This window comes from Trachurus trachurus (genome assembly GCF_905171665.1).
Source record: "Trachurus trachurus genome assembly, chromosome: 18".
Classification (NCBI taxonomy): domain Eukaryota; kingdom Metazoa; phylum Chordata; class Actinopteri; order Carangiformes; family Carangidae; genus Trachurus; species Trachurus trachurus.
In genome coordinates this window covers 13,111,119-13,128,829 of record NC_139909.1, presented here as the reverse complement: position 1 = coordinate 13,128,829, position 17,711 = coordinate 13,111,119, and the positions used below count along the sequence as shown (strand labels likewise).

The window sequence follows — 17,711 nt, the reverse complement described above, 5'->3', positions numbered from 1 at the left end:
AAAAGGAGAAGAACCGTCTCCATGTAGAAATGAGATCACATGTTGGTGTGAACCGAGATTGCGATTATTTTTCAACAATTTATCCTGCTGCCCCATTTGGGAGAGAAAACTTTGCTGGTTTGTGTGAAGCAAAAGCAGAATGTATAGTAAATTGACCCCTTGCACGTGACGTCACGTTCCACTCATGGTAGCTCCGGACGCCATGATGGACGGCAAAAGAACAGTGAACGTCAATGTAATTGAATGGGCGCGTTATAGTTTTGTGACATACCGTGGTTGTAGGGTTTCCCCTCCTTTTCCACTGAGCTGGTTCCAGTGCTGGTTCGGAGCCAGAGCCTGACTAGCACCGGTTCTTTGCTTTTCCACCGCTTAAAAACCTGTTATTGGTCCTTAAAACTGGTCTGAAGCACCAACTCCTTGCTGGGCTAGAGCTAAGAACCGGGGGCTGGCCACTGGCAGCGGCGTTACATGAGCAACAGGACCAGTGCGAAGATATACAGACACGTTATCGATGCCATTATAAGTTAGTTTATCTACAGTGTATAGTCGATGTAAACACAGTTGAAGCTAACGTTAACTAGCTGAGCTACATGCTGTGGCTAACAACAGCTAACGCTCGTATTAAACATAGCACCGTCCCAACGTAAGTTAGTTGCCGCCGCCCGCCGGCGGATCGCGGCGATTACAACGAAGACGGCTTCCTGTTTTCTTTTATTTTTCAGCCGGCTTTAATCAGAGAATGATCACTAATTATACAGACGTCGGGTCAGGTCTTCAACACCCACGGGTCGGACCAGGTTTTAATTTCCAGGTCCGTTAACTGTAGTTAGCAGCAGCAAAGACAGCAGCAGCTGCTGTATGGGGAGTGTGGCACTGACTGACGTTAACTCCTTAGCAGTGGAAAAAGCACAGAAAACTGAGATATTCTACGGCGAATAACAAAAAAACAAACATATATTGCAACGGATGAGTAGATATTCTATTTTAAATAAGTGATAATGCTGTGAGGTTGTAGTGTGAAGTGATCGAGCCACATTGTTGGACGGCACCCATACACAGTACATTATCACTGAGCACTTTCTGCCGTCCGTCATGGTGTCGCCTCTCGCGTCACGTTCTAATTATGACGTAGCTGCAAGGGGTCAATAGATGTTTCAATGGACAAGTTTCACAACCACCTGTAGTCTGTGAGTCATCCCCCTCTTCAGTGTGTGTTACAGTTACAGACTAACAGACTCGTCTTTCACCACACCCACTGTCAGTGGTTAGATCCATAAATCGACTTCCTTGGAGGGAAAAAAAATGTATGAATCGAACCCATCTTTCCGCTCTGACTTCCTGCACAACCTGTTTGTGTGTGTGTTTGAGTCTCTGGACCCACGTCGGGGCTCTACGCCGACATTGTTCCCAAGAAAGTCAAATATTTGGGAGCAGAAAAAGAAATTTGGGACCGAAATTAAACATTATTATGTAACACATTATTTATTTAATTCCCTGGCCCATCAGCATGCATTAGAAGCACTGCTACCCACAGACAGGTGGGTTTTAAAGGGATAGTTCAACATCTTGGGAAATTGGCCCACTGCCATAATACCTATACTATATGGATTATGGCCTATAGTCATAGCAGTAGGTTCGTTATCTTTAATTGTCGGTGCAAGCTATTTTTAGAACGGCGGAGCAGAGCCATGAGCTGCTCAGAGCTACGCTACGGAGGCTCATGGGATTTCTTGGTTTCCCTCATCAAACTCATCAAATACACAATCCAACAACTCCAAAACGCTCTGGTGGACAAGTTGTCGGGGGAAGTTTTTCGGCAAGCAGTCTCTGCATTTGCCTCTAAAACAACTTATGGCATTGGGCCAGTGTTGAACTATCTCTTTAAAGGGTTAACCCTTGAATAATGTTGAGGGTCAAATTTGACCCATTTCTGCATTTGGGAACAGTAAAACCATCCTAAAAACTTCACCTTTGGCCTGAAATTTGACGACTTCTAATGTGACCCAGAATAAACAAACCTGGAAATATTCCTCCACTCTCCCTTTAAATCATTTTCCCGCTTCGCACATGTATTGTTTTAGAGGGCAAATGCGAGTGAAATGCTTGTACTGCAGAGCCCTGCACGTGCGTTTCAACACAGGATTTCTCACTGTGAAATCAGTCGAGTACAAAACGGCCACAGTCTCGTGGAGCAAAGATCCTCCTACCTGCTCTGTGTCTAAACTGTGACTTTAAATGGGAAGTAAAAACACAGAGCGTCTATCTTTAGATCCGTCTCAGGTTTAACAATGTGTGTTTAAACGTGTTTCACGGCTCTCTGGCTCATTAAAGCTTCCTAATGTTTGTTTCCTAAGTCGAGAGCTGGACTCTCTCTCTCTCTGTCATCACCACCATACTCACACAGCAGGCGACCAGAACAATAGGATGAAAAACTGTACGTGTGTTGTCGTCATCATCGTGTAGGTTTCACTTCTCCCCCTCCCCCCTCGCTGCTCGTCCCACCTACAGAGCTGTGATTCATCCGTTAACTTCACGCCGACTGACATGACAGCAGAAACCTTTTCACATGGACTGGGCTCTAACAGGTGCAGACGAGCGCCCGGTCGCTCAGGTTTTTCTTTTCCTGCAACAAAAAGAAGTGTCGACCGACGAGCGGTTTCCTCCTGAATGAGATGATGAGATCCCTTCAACCCTCCACAAGTGTTTAAGAATAGCTGTGCTGATTTCACACAGGCTCAAGCAGAGAGGGTTATAACCGTGGAGAGATGGAAGTGTATTAGCCGCCGCGCTGATCCACTTAAGGAGCAGTTGCATAGTAGTAGTAGTGAGGATGTAAGGATATAAGGATATAAGGACGCCCCACGTTGTTTTAATTAGCTGCCAGAAATAGAAAAGGGAGACGGTTAATCAGATTAAGTTTCGATCAGGCTGCTGTTGAGTCGTGGAGATGCTGTGGTCGTTTATACGGAGGCACACACACAAAAAACAATTAGGAATAGGTAAATCAGTGGAGAAGCAGAGAAGAGGAGGAGGAGCTGATGATGATTATTATTTTCAGGAAAAGGTCAAACGCTCCATGAACCGTAATGTTTAACACCAACAAAGTTAACAAATGCATTGATGTGCACAGTTACCCGAGTACTCGATTACCTGAGTAGGCAATCTGCTAATCGGTTATGAATTATTACCCGGTTAACCTAGGATGGCGGTGGCGGACCAACCCTACCGTGTACACGTTTAAACAGAAAGCATTGCACAGTTTACACGTGTACATATTTTAGTGGTACACGTTCACATCCTTAGTTGGAGCACAGTCTAGTGTCGGATCAAACTACGTCATCATGCAATGGGTCGGGTTTTTTCGTAGTGTGAAACAGTTTCTGATCAAACAATGTGTTTTTTTTGCTGTGTAAAAGCATTTTTGGATCGAGCCTCGAACTTTCAAACCTTCTACAAGGATCTGTGGTGGTTCCCTCGGGGTCAGCCGTAGAGGAAGGGGGACGATAGGTATCATCAAGTCTGTTAGAAAATACAAACCTTCTGAATATAACCTTCCCAGTTATTTCCTGAGACGATGCGAGGCAGAGAGGAGCGTAGTCGCCAAAATGTAGTGTGGACTCATAAATAATAAATAAGCACCGCTAATGACTGAGAAAAAAAGCAAAATAAAGTTTTCCCCTCTGAGGCAGCCAGGGGAATAAAGATGCACTTATGACCCAGATGTGCATCTTAAACTCCAATCTCTACTCTTATTAACCACCTGTGTCAGTAATGTACTAATTGACGGACAGAGTACCGTAAGTAATCGGTTAGACCAGGTTAGGCACTCGGTTAGAAAATGACTGGAAATGACCGTGCCTAGCGTCCACACACACACACACACACACACACACACACACACACACACACACACACACACACACACACACACACACACACACACACACACACACACACACACACACACACATACACACACTCATACACACTCATCTGGCCTCTATAGCTTTCTGCTTCAACGGTTGCTCACACATACACTCACAAAAAACACACACACACACACTCTGTATCTTGTGTTCAGTTGAGTGTGAAGCTGCAGCTCAACAGCTGAGGTTTTCACACAGATATTTACAGGAGGCTTTTTTTTCCAGAAGAGCAGATTTCTAAGTTTATCTTGACTCATGCTGGGTTGTTGAGGCTGATACAACAGCTCTGCCTCTTAAAATACTTTTTTTTAGCTCGTACACACACTAACGCAGGCTGTTAACTTTTTATTTTTAATGCATTTATTATATTTATATAAAAAATACAACACAGTAACAAAACAGATAAAAACAGTATACAACAATAGCCACACCAACATAGCTACAAACACCCGCCTTCGCGCACATATAAACTTCATAAACACCGTCCTGTGTCTGAATAACTGAAGCATGAAACCAGCTGTGACGGCGGAGGCAGGGAGGGGTCGTGGTCGTGGTCGTGGTGGTGGAGGTCACCGTCACCGTCAGACTGAAGCAGCCGTTTGTTCAGGCTCCTCTGAAGCGTCAGGATTCACAGTTTCACTTCCCCTGTGTGAAAATGTTTTCGAACAAAAAAAACAAAAAAACGCATGAGAAAGTGAGAAACGACTCTCACGATTCAGACAGATGGAGGTCGAGTGCAGGGCAGCGGCTCTGAAGTGACACAAACTGACTGGAGGGGCGGTTGTCATATCTGTAGGTGATGTGTTTGAAAAGACAGGGCGTCACGTTACGCAATGAAAAGTATTTATAAGTAATAAAAAGCATCAACCAGGGGAGATGGACATGAGTCACATTGTGATGTGAATAAATTACATGTCTAGGTTCAGACAAACATCACAAAGGATTAATAAACATTAAAGTATTTACAGTTGAAAAGCAGGATTGGAGATTTAAAAAACAACAACTCAAAACTTTCTGAATGAATCACGTGATCTATAAAATCAATAAATCAAATTTTATTCATGTAGCACCTTTTCAGATCAATTGAGAGCAATTCAAAGTGAATGAATGAGTTTTATTTCGGTACATTATAGGCTGTGTGGCTGAATGGGTGTAGGTACTGTACAAGTTTACACCTGCCTCTTTGACTTGACAAAATGATACTCAGCACAAAACAAAATACAAAAGAATAAAGCACTAAAATTAGAGATTAATCGCATCTATGAACCTGCATCACAACAAAATAAAAAATAGCGCACAATGCACTATCCAAACTTAACAGTGCAAGGTCTGGAAACTAACATAAGTTCTTTACAGTTTGATTGAAAAAACAATAACATAAGAGGTCAAAGCAAAAGGACTTGGAGACTGATGCACAGCACATAAAGATTAAGAATAAAATAAAAAAATAATCAGTGAGAAAACGATAAAAGGAAAACAGTGAAACCACCACCAAGCCTTGTTTGTTACCAGCTCGACCTCAGACCGTGGGAACCAGCTCAGCTGTGTGAAGTGTTGCAGACGGAGACTCCTGACGGTCCTGACCGACAGGTTGGGCGATGAACACACCGGACAAATATCTGGTGTGTGAACGTCTGCTCTGCTGACGTGAGCTGATGTGTATCTGTGTTCATCCACAACACACGTCTCTTTTCTTTTTTGTTTTTAATGTCATGTCAGAGCAACGTGAGCTAATAACACGATTGGCTTGATCAGCCAGTGAATATAATTGAATATAATTAATTATAATTACCCAGCAGGCCACTGTGGCGCCTCCGGCTCCACAACGCTCACTATCTGTGAACAGCATAATAACAATAACTTTATTTATAAAGCGCCTTTCAAAACAAGTTACCAGTTGCTGTACAACAGAAATAAAACAAATCAAATGCAACTGCCTGTAATAAAATGACAACAACATAATAAAAGATAAATAAAATCTGAATTAAAAGTTTCAAATCACCCATCCTTAACAAAATAAACATACAACAATATTAAAACAAATGAAGAGACGGGCCGAGTGATAACAGTGAGAAGAGATGTAAAAGGAGCCACTGAGCCTGGATGGGAGGTTCCCACCCACCAGGCAGATGTTGCTCCTCTCTCTCCTCTGCACGGCGTCCTGACGTTGTTTCTCAGCGTGCGTGCAGCCGGCCGAGGCGCTTGTTCTGATGAAAAGTTGCTGATGCGTTCAGGGTCTGACTGTATGTATGAAACCTGCGAGTCACCTGTCTGGACTGTAAAGCAGCAGCAGCAGCGGCAGGTTTCCCAGCCTCTGTGAACTAAACATCCTAGAGATACTTGAGTCACGATACGATACTAATGCTGTTTATTTGCCATAATTTTGTGATATCCTAGTATTGTAATAACATTTTGTGATTGTGATAAGTTATTCATCATCTGTTTTTTATCTAATAAGACAAAGTTCTCAGTCTGTTCATCTCATTTGAATCATTTTTAGGTAACCCATTAATTTACAGGCTGCTAATTTTGTGATAATGTCAAGAAATAGCCAAGAAATAACAATTAATGGCATCGTAATGTCTAGAAATAGAGTAACGGTCAACAGTAATGTTTAGAAATAGAGTAACGGTCAACAGTAATGTTTAGAAATAGAGTAACGGTCAACAGTAATGTTTAGAAATAGAGTAACGGTCAACAGTAATGTTTAGAAATAGAGTAACGGTCAACAGTAATGTCTAGAAATAGAGTAACGGTCAAGTAATGTCTAGAAATAGAATTACGGTCAATAGTAATGTCTAGAAATATAGCGAAGAAATAACGACTGATTGTGTAGAATGGTCAATTTCAAGGACTTGGTGGAGAAACATTCTGGCCTTTCCCAAAGAATTCAAAGCATGAAAAGCATGTGTAATCTTTTGCCTTGATGAAAAACATGACATTGCTATGAAATTGGCCCTTCTAGACTATTTCTAGACATTATCACGTCATTAATTGTTATTTTTTTGACATTATCATATAATTAAAGGCCTGTAAATTAAAGGAGAGTTACCCATTTTCATTCTTGCTGAATGTGACGGTCAAACAGACGGACGGATCAACGCAGCCATAAAAAGCGACTCCAGGGCTCTAGTTCAGAAACTTTAATTCATATTTGCAGTTTCTTTAAATAAAAGATTGGCATATATGGGTCAATACAATATTGCCACACCAAACATGTTGCGAAACCGAGCTGCAGTGATTCAGCTCGTAGTAGTAGTGGTAGTTCCACCCGTATGAGATTGGAGAGAGTATTTCACAAGAAACAAGAGAAGGACGCTGTTTTGTGCAAGTTATTCTTCTTTTAACGTCTCTTGAAGCTTCTGGTGACGCAACGTATTTATCCTGGCCCTTGTGTTGAAGCTTTTTTAATAGTTTCTGGTATTTTTTTCGAGCAAAAACAGTGAAAATGCAGAATAATTTGTTGAATGTGAAGATTTCTTGAGTAGATTTTGTGAGATCTTCTTCTAATTTTGAGTATTTGGACTTTTAGTGGAACAAAAACAACACATTAGAAGACGTTATGTTTAACTCTGATGGTGTAATGGGCTTTTTATTGTTATTGATTCTCCACGTACTCAACATATATTAGTTGATTGAAAAGAATATGGACCGATCAATTAATAATTAAGATGCCTCGTAAATCAAACTTCACTTTTAATAGAGCGAAGAATAAGAATGAGATGTCACACGTCAACTGATCAATAGATCAATAGATTATGTCGTGTGTGTGACGTCCCGCTGTCAGATTAAGCGGCAGCGTGCGCTCGTCCGTCTGCTGCCGTTGGCGTGACGACGGGAGGGAAGTGATGTTGCTGACTCAGGTGCTGCCGATGCGGAGGTCTGTGCTGACTGAGGGGAACTGAGCCGGTGACATGGCGCCTGTTGTGTGTTTTTGTGTGTGTGTGTTTTATGTGTGTGTGTGTGTGTGTGTGTGTTGGACAAACCACCTTCTCTCCGTCTTATCGTCTCTTTGTTTGTGTCCAGGTGACGGAAACTCCAAAATCTCCAGTGTGTACATCAACAACAGTCACGGGGTCGACGACGATGACTTCTACGACAGGAACTTGGCCTTGTTTGAGGTTTGAGACAAGTTTGTTTTGTTTTTGGTTTATTTTTAAATCCCACATGAGCACATTTGAACCCTCTGGGGTCTGTGATCACATCACGTCTTCAGAGCGCCGTAGGAAGGAAACTAGAGCGAGAGGTTTTAAAACTCTCTCCCAGATTTTATTCCACTTTGATGGAGCATGCAAAACCAGAGATATAATCGTTTTAATTTGATAGTACAAAAAATATTTACTTAGGGGATAGGATTAGAGGGGCAGGCGTTGCATTTGTCTTTCCATATAGTTGGGAAAAAGTGTTATATTCAGTTATACGCACCACTTGTCATTACGGTGGCCAGTCAGAAATCACTTTGTGCTATTTTATTCCTCTTAAATTAATCAATTTATCACTTATATGCACAGTGCATCTACATGTCGGCCTCAAGGCTGCAGTTATATAGTTTTATAATGTTCGTTTAAATGTGTGTTTTATATGTTAACGAGCTGCTGGATACAATAATTTTCCTATGGGGATAAATAAAGTATCATTGTGACGGCATTTTGACCGGCAACCGGCTTCCAGCCGCCGTCCTTTGTTCAGGGGTTTCACTGTGGTTGTGACGCGCTCCAATAAAAAACAATCACTGCATCTCTTGGATCAAAAAAAGGCGATTTATTCGTGCCTGGTTTGCAGTAACACACAACTTAGGATTCACGCTAAAAGAAAAGTAAAATGAAATAACTGAGAGCGGTCTGAAAACATTATGGCTCCCCTCTCCTGTCTCATCTGAACCAGCTGTTCCACTCTCCCCTTTTGTGTCCTCATTTCCTGGGAGGTGGCTCATTACAATAAACACAATGAATATAGAATAATATATAGAATAATCAAACAGTCAAATTAAATTATGAACCTCATCTTAGCAGCTATGTGCAATAATATTAATGATAATAAGGATCAAACAAAATATGCAAATATGGCTCTAATAATCATCCATCCATCCATCCATCCATCCGATGATGATTTCTATGTATTTATGGGCCCCAAAGTAGGTTAAAGTGAAAAAATACTCATCAGATCATATAGATGAAGTTGTGCTGGAAATAAAAAAAGATACTGAGCATGTTAAACACTTTTAATGTGGTGCATATATAAAGGGCAAAATCAAAAGTATTCAATAACAGAACAGGCTCAGACCCCTAAAGGGTTAATTATGACATAAACTTTGTATTTTAGGCAGAAAAGCTTTTTTTCTTCTTCTTCTCTCGGCTGCTTTTGCTGGTTTTCCTTCCACTCGAGTAACAACGTCTGGGCTGCGTCGTGGTTCCAGCTTTATTTATCTATCTGCCAGTTCGTCTGCTCCACCAGAGCCAGAAATAAACCAGTTGGTGGGTGCAGATCATCTCAGTTTTTATAGATTACGAGCGTCTTCCCTGGAAACGGCTCTTGTGTTTTCTGTCTCCAACTTTTCTCTAACGAGCCACGCTGACTCTTTCTCTCCTCACTCCTCTGTTCTTCTACCTCCCGCCTCCTCGTTCTTTCCTCCCTTCCTCCTCCTCCTCCTTTTTCTTTTTCTCTACCCCCTGGCTATATCTCATCCCTCCCCCCTCTCTTCTCTGCTCTCCTTCACCCCCACTGTCCACCCATCCATTTTTTTCCACCCTATTTCTCCCCTGGGCATCTCCCTCCCTCCCTCCCTCCTCCTCACACTCTTGTCTTTCTTCGTCCCGCAGGAGGAGATGGACACTCGGCCGAAGGTGTCGTCTCTGCTCAGTCGTCTGGCCAACTACACCAACCTGACGCAGGGCGCCAAGGAGCACGAGGAGGCCGAGAGCATCGGAGAGAAGAAGAAAGCCGGCAAGGTGTTTGTCCAACTCGTCTACGTATCAAGAGGAAATGTAGAAACGATTCAACGGTCTACGCTTTGGTTTCGATTCGATCATACGATGCATCTCGATGCGTCACATCTATGTTGTCACACATGGCGTTGTCATTCATCAACATAAATAGTCAGATAAATATTATAACTTACAGAAAATAAATAAGAAAAATTGATAATTTACAGAAAATAAAATAGAAAGTATCATTTAAATGCATTTCCACAATAATACAGCAGCTTCCTTGGAGTCTGAACACACAAAGAAAAGAAAATTCTTTCTCTCGTTAATTTCTCAAAAACAAAACGCAAATCTTGGCATTTTGCTTCAAAATAAAATAAAATAAAATAAATCACTGTCTCTGTATGTGAACAACTTCATCAAACTTGAATGAATTATTTTAAGTTAAAATCGATTATGTGACGTAACTGCATCGATTCAGATTCGTCCCATTAAGAATCTCGATGCTCCTTTGAAACGATTATTTCAGTAGAAACACACTCTCTGAACCTCTGGTTGGGTGAAACACTTCAGAGCTCAGAGCTAAAGCTCAAACTAAGTCTTATCTTAGTTTATGAGCCCAGATGTACTTTGTCTGGCTGTTCAATGTTTCTTCAATCTTCACCATGATGATAATTAAGGGAACAATCGAGACGTCGACTCAGTTTCAATGATCATGTAGGAAACGCTGACGTCCACGTTCTGCAATAAAAGCATAAAAAGAAACAAGACAAGACAGATCTCTGGTTTAAATTAAAATGAAACATTAAAGTTTCCATCTATACTCAATGAGTCCCAGACAAATCTACAGCTGTTGCCCCCCCCCCCCCCCCCCACCCCCCTCCCGACCCGTAGTGTGTAAGAAGTGAAAGTACAGTGGGATGTGACCCTGATCTGCTCCGTGATCCCTGCTGATAAGGAGCCGACTGGCCCAGATAAGACGAGCTGCTGCTGCTGCTGCTGCTGCTTCACAGTTATTTAGCGTTTCCACCCCGTTCTGATTCTGCACATTTGTTTTGCACATTTGTCACAACAGACGGAGGAAGAAGATCAACCAAAACATTTCAGACCCTCCCTGCTGTGTGTTCAGGATCAGCATTAATAAGAATGAACATAAGTCTGGTGTATCGGTTGAAATATTGGGTGAAAAAATGACTGATAAATGGTTGAGAGTCATTTATATTTTACAGTGTTACAAAGTCAGCTAAAAGTAAATGCTAAACGGCCGACATGGATTAATCAATATAGCTCATACTAATAATTAGTGTGATGAGTTATGAGTTCATAATTGGCTCAAATAGCAAATTAAGCATAGTAAATGCACTACTGAAATAATGATTGTAACAATAATAATAATACATTTTATTTGTATAACGCTTTTACAGATATTCAAAGACGCTTTACATAAATACAAATTATTATAAGATAGATCAAAATAAAAAAAGTAAAACTCTATAATTAAAACAGTAATAGACACACATACGCATATATTAAAAATATAATATAATAACTAATTAAAATAGCTAAATATCTAAACTATATTAAATAGCTAATTACATGACCAAATACTTTTTGAATTACTTAGCTATAATGAATAAGATATTTATCATAAATGGTGAGTGTACATGCTAATTCAATTTTAATGAATATTAGTTTAAACATTTATCTAAAATAGCAAGCAGAAAGTTGCTTGATGTAATTAATAATTACTTTACATATGTAGTTAATGAATAATTAGGCTTAAGTTATGTATATTATATTTTTCGTTGCTTTTCCATCACTATTCTGAAACTTTGTTAACAACATTTTTCCTCCGGGGATCAATAAAGTTATTCTGATTCTAAAATAATTTATAAACAGCACACCGCCATGTTTCTTCTTCCCTAGGTGGCAGTAACATGAATTCAAACTTTACCTTGATGAACAGAAAAACTGTTACAAGATAATTTACTTGTCCATAAGAAAATATGAATCAACACAGTTTAAAAATCAGTGTTTGATGCTGCTGATCAATCGTATTGATCGGTCTCTCTCCTCCCTCCAGTCTCCACAGATGGGAACCTTCATGGGCGTCTACCTGCCCTGCCTGCAGAACATCTTCGGCGTCATCCTGTTCCTGCGGTTGACCTGGGTGGTGGGGTCGGCCGGCGTGCTGCAGGCGCTCTGCATCGTCTTCATCTGCTGCTGCTGTGTGAGTGTGTGTGTGTGTGTGTGTGTGTGTGTGTGTGTGTGTGTGTGTAGCTGGAGCTTTAAAGTGTGTGACATTAACTTTCTAAACCGACTGTTTCTCCGTCTCTCCCCTCCAGACGTTGCTGACCGCCATATCCATGAGCGCCATCGCCACTAACGGAGTCGTACCAGGTACACACACAGTCACCTCTCTGTTTGTCTTACCGTGTGTGTTTGTGTGTGGATTAAACGTTTCATGTGTGACCTCCTTTAAAACACAAGATTATACCAACAGTTGCAGATTGAAACAAATTGATGAGATCAGAAAATTGTTGATAGACTGGAAATGAATTAAAATTATGATTTTCATTACGTCATATTTAGATTTTATTGGTTGCTGCTCATACAAAGTAAAACACATGGAGTTATTGATCCTTGTAGCGCCACATTATGTAATAACGTTGCATAATGCGGCAAAGTTTATCACATATAGCATTCAAGCAATGTTATTACAAAATGTGGTGTTATCACATCATGAGGTGAAAATGTACGGTATTACATTATTAGATAATGTGGCGCTACATTCCTGTCAAACCAGAGCTGATTTTAGTTATAGATTCTCACGGTGCTAGGCGGATAGATAGATAGATAGATAGATAGATAGATAGATAGATAGATAGATAGATAGATAGATAGATAGATAGATAAGAACTTTATTGATCCCTTGGGGGAATCCCTTGAGGAAATGTTGGTTCCAGTTGCACCACAAAAGAGAAAAAGGGAAATATAATATGCACAAAAAAAAACATGCTTCCAACAAAAAGAAAGAGCCAAATGTCAAATATCAATATCAATCATCAGTGTGGTCCGGCAACAAAAATTCAAGTGTGCAACCAGCAGATAAAAAGGTTAAACATGTATAAAGGCAGTAGCAGCAGTTACATCGTCCTAAGTGAGTTATTAATTAAATGACCAGAAGATAAATTACAATAAAAAGTTGCAAATGAGGCAAAACTGAGCCATTGTTGTTCAGGTGAGGATGTTTTTTAGGCTCCATCTGATCCTCACGCTGAGATGAAACGTTTCCACTCTAATCCACGTATTTTATGGCGGCTATTTTTAAATTGAAGAGAGTGAATTTTTCCAGGTGGTTTTCCTTCCTCCCAGCTGTGCGTCTCGTCCCGTCTCTTCCTCCAGATGTGGCGAGTGCATTATGTCTCTTCTAATGAGTGTCATTTTATTTCTGTTTGTCCCGTCTCTCCCTCTGTCTGCCTCTCCCTCTCTGTCTGTACACAACATTACCAAAACAACAACAACAACAAAAATCCAGGGTGTTTATCCGCCATCGACTTTACCTCTCAAGCCGAATATTCCCAAAATGTCAAAGTAGTGTGATGTTTTTCCACTAAGCATGTGACATTTCTGTAACTGAATGTTAGAGCGAAGCCTCTCGGTAGGTAACATAGAGGATTAATGTCTAACAAGTCCTGTTTGGCATCAGACATTTCATTTCACGCTCTTTTCTTCTTCCTCTTCTTCTTCTCACCTGAACAGCTTCAAGTGCTCATCATGCTGCTTTCTCACCATCTAGTCTCAGATGGTAGTTAATAGTGAATAACTGTCCGTGTGTAGTTCACTGTTGTTAATTTATAGGAGTGATCAAAGTGTTTGGTTTCTCTAATACAGCTTCTTCCACCACCTTAAAGCAATGAATACTTTTTGAATGACTTAGCTATAATGAATATAACATTTATCATAAATGATGAGCGTAAATAATTTTAATTTTGATGAATTTTAGTTGAAACGTTAAAGGGATAGTTCAGCATTTTGGCAAATTGGCCCATTGCCATAAACCCTATAGTTTTTGTTTTGTTTTGTTAGCTTTAATTGTCGGTGCAAGCTATTTTTAGAACGGCGGAGCAGCACATTTGCCTCTAAAACAACTCTGTCTGGTAACGCTCCGTTATTATCTCATAGCGTGGTGAATGTGCAGGTCACAACTTGTCCACCAGAGCGTTTTGGAGTTGTTGGATTGTGTATTTGATGAGTTTGATGAGGCAAACCAAGAAATCCCATTAGCCTCCGTAGCGTAGCTCTGAGCAGCTCACGGCTCTGCTTTCGCCTAAAAATAGCTTGCACCGACAATTAAAGGTAACGAACCTACTGCTATGACTATAGGGATTATGGCAATGGGCCAATTTGCCAAAATGTTGAACTATCCCTTTAAACTTATTTGTTATTGTTTATATATATATATACAGTATATTTGTATTGGCTGCATGTACAGGAGCTGTGGTTGTATTTTGGAAGCCAAACACTGACGTCTGAAATCAAAGACGGTAGATAATTTGTAGTTTTTTTTCTTACTGTTCGACTCCCTCATATGATCTGTGTGTTCAACTGGGTCAAAGTGAATCAGCAAATAATTCCTACTGTTTATTGGCGCTCACACGGAGCACAAATTAATACAGAGTGATGCAACAAGCAGCAGGAAGTGTGACACTGTTTATTGATCTAAACTCAGGCCCATGCAGCTCTGGAGGTTTTTTTCTTGTGTATTTTATCACAGCCAAGTGTTGTGCTGTTATTAATGTCAGGACAACATACAGTATATTGAGAATAGGGATGTCTTTTATTTATAAATAGACAGCTAGCTGCTTAGCTTGATCCATAAAAATAGTCGTTATTCTCTGGCAACAAGCCTGGATGAGACACAGACGTGATGACTCACACGACTTGTATAAATAAAAACTCAGTGGATCAATGTTTTCCTTTGATCAGTGTGAAAAAACGTGAGTTAACATCTTTGAGCAGCTGCTACCAACAGCTGGACACCTGAACTAATCAATACTGATACAACAAGTGAATGAATAAAGACTGAAAGAACAAAGTTAAACAAAACAGCACTTCATTTTGATAATTTGGCAACTTTTTATATAAATAAATACATAAAAATGTAAAGTTTTCTTCAAGGGAAATTTGATTTGTGATGTTAAAGACTTAAAAAAATGACTTGACTTCATACAAATGTGTTTTTTTCCCCCCTCAAAACTCTGCTGTATTGTCTTAAAAACACACAACCAGTCACAATAGTTTTTTGCCTGAACAAAAAATGACAACATGTTGACATGAGTCAGGAACAGTCTGTGCTCAGAGGCATCGAACGCCCGATCAGATCCAGATCCTGTCGTTGCTGCTGACAGCTGTTGCAGCTCTGAGCGTCAGTCAGAGTTTCCTCCGTCGACTCGTCGTCGTGAGTCGTCAACAAACAGTAGAGAGAGAGATTTGCAGATCTGCTCCGTCTGATGCAGAGGACGACTTCTCATCAGCTCCTCCTCTTCTCTCCCTCCACATCCTAACATCATAATGTTACTAACCATCATCCCACTCTCTCTCTCTCTTTCTTTCTGTCTCTCTCTCTCTCTCTCTTTCTGTCGTTCCTTCTCTTCTCTTTACCATCTCTCTTTATATTTCTTTTTTTCTTACCTCTCCGATCCGACTTCTCTCTCCTTCCCCCTCTCCATTTCCACTTCCTCCAACCCTGATGTACAACCTGGCCCTCTTTCTTTCTTTCTCTCTTCCTCTCCTCTCCTCTCTTCCTCTCTCTCTCTCCCCCCTCCCTCCTCCAGCGGGGGGCTCTTACTTCATGATCAGCCGCTCTCTGGGTCCAGAGTTCGGGGGGGCGGTGGGCCTCTGTTTCTACCTGGGCACCACCTTTGCTGGAGCCATGTACATCCTGGGAGCCATCGAGATCCTGCTGGTGAGTCCCGACTCCCGACTCATCATCGTTTAAATTTGTGACCTATGAGATTTGTGTAGATTCGAAGAGAAACTTTTTGTACCTATCACTCCTGTTATTTCCAATGTACAGATGCATCTCAATAAATCAGAATATCATAGAAAAGTTTATTTATGTCAGTAATTCAATTCAAAAAGTGAAACTTAAGCCGTTTTCCCACTAAAATTAGCGGGTCGACGCGGGTTTTTTAAACGCGGGTCGACCCGCTAACAATCGGCATTTGGCCCCTTTCCCATTGACCAAAATGAGCCGGGTCTGACCCCCCGCTGAGGGATCAGACAGAGCATAAACCAGTCGCCCCGCTCTCATCCGCGGTGCAGGAGACACACACAGTCATGCCACAGCCGCCCGCCGCGGAGTGTCCGTCCGCCGAGGCAGACTCTCTGGCTGGCTGACCTGGAGCACCAGGACCGCGGAGGACAGAGAGTCTGCTGCGGCCGGATGACGGACGTCCGCAGCACAACACGTCAGTTAAACACACTGTCGCTTCTTTTCTTTTTTTCTATCGTTTTTGGTCAGTGTTCTCTGATCTTTTGATCCCAGTCTCGGATGAGAGCAGAGCGGAGCAGAGCTTTGTTTTGGTACGTGATATGAGACGCGACCGGCGCGATGACGTAGCGTCACGTAACGTTCAGTGTCATCACGTAAATTAGCGGGTTGACGCGGGTCTGGCGTTCCCATTGCAAGCCGAGCCGAGCCGAGCCGATTAAAGGCGATTTTAACCCGCGTCGCTTGCCGAGTCGTTTGACCCGCGTCGACGCGGCTCCGTGCGCCTTTCCCACTGCCACCAAAAGCCGATTGTTAGCGGGTTTAAACGGGTTTTTTGGCCAGTGGGAAAGGGGTATAATACATTATTTAGATCCATTACACACAGAATGAAACATTTAATTTCAGTTTCTTTTAATTGTTATGAAGAACTAAAATTCAGTATCTCAAAAAATTTTAATATTTCAAAAATACAATTAAGAAAAGCATTTTAATATGGAAATGTTGGTCTTCTGAAAAGTATGTCCATCTACAGTATATGCACTCGATACTGGTTGGGGATATTTGACTTGAACAACTGGAAATGGAAATTTTCTAGAGCTGCAACAATTAATCGATTAATCGAACAATAATCGATTATTTAATTAATTGTCAACTATTTTGATAATCAAATAATCGGTTTGAGTCGTAGAGAAAGAAGAAAAAAGTCAAAATTCTCTGATTTCAGCTTCTTAAATGTGAATATTTCTGGTTTCTTTGTTCCTTTATGACAATAAACTGAATAGCTCTTTGGTTTGTGGACAAAACAAGACATTTCTAGGACGTCATCTTGTGGTTTGGGAAATACTGATTGACACTTTTCAACATTTTTTAACATTTTATTGACCAAACAACTAATCGATTAATCGTTTAAATAATAAACAGATTAATTGATAATGAAAATAATTGTTAGTTGCAGCTTCCTATAATTTTCCATTATATTCTTTTTTTATTGAGATGCACCTGTATATGATTTGTCAGTGGTTGAGTGTCACTTCCCTAACGTTGTGTTTTTCCTCTCTTCAGATGTACATCGCTCCCAAGGCGGCCATTTTTGAGTCCAAGTTCCCCGAGGGCGAGGGCGCGGCCATGTTGAACAACATGCGAGTCTACGGCTCCATCTGTCTCCTGCTCATGTCGCTGCTCGTCTTCGTGGGCGTCAAGTACGTCAACAAGCTGGCCTCCATCTTCCTGGCCTGCGTCATCGTCTCCATCGTCTCCATCTACATCGGAGCGCTGGTCTCCGCCTTCAAGCCGCCGAACTTCAAGTGAGCGTTTTGCTGCGTTGCCACACGATTCTAAACAGCTAAACCCGTTCTCCGTTAACTT

At 41.2% G+C, this 17,711-nt stretch overlaps 1 protein-coding gene across 1 annotated transcript in view; it reads left to right on the top strand.

Annotated features, from left to right (window-relative positions):
- Positions 1-17,711, top strand: part of slc12a6 (solute carrier family 12 member 6) — a 41,924-nt gene that overhangs the window by 7,637 nt on the left and 16,576 nt on the right. Inside the window, exons 3-8 of the mRNA XM_083993241.1 lie at positions 7,953-8,047; positions 9,746-9,874; positions 11,934-12,080; positions 12,196-12,250; positions 15,688-15,818; positions 17,409-17,650. Of these exons, the coding sequence (XP_083849367.1) occupies positions 7,953-8,047; positions 9,746-9,874; positions 11,934-12,080; positions 12,196-12,250; positions 15,688-15,818; positions 17,409-17,650 (799 nt within the window). The remainder of the gene's footprint in view (positions 1-7,952; positions 8,048-9,745; positions 9,875-11,933; positions 12,081-12,195; positions 12,251-15,687; positions 15,819-17,408; positions 17,651-17,711) is intronic.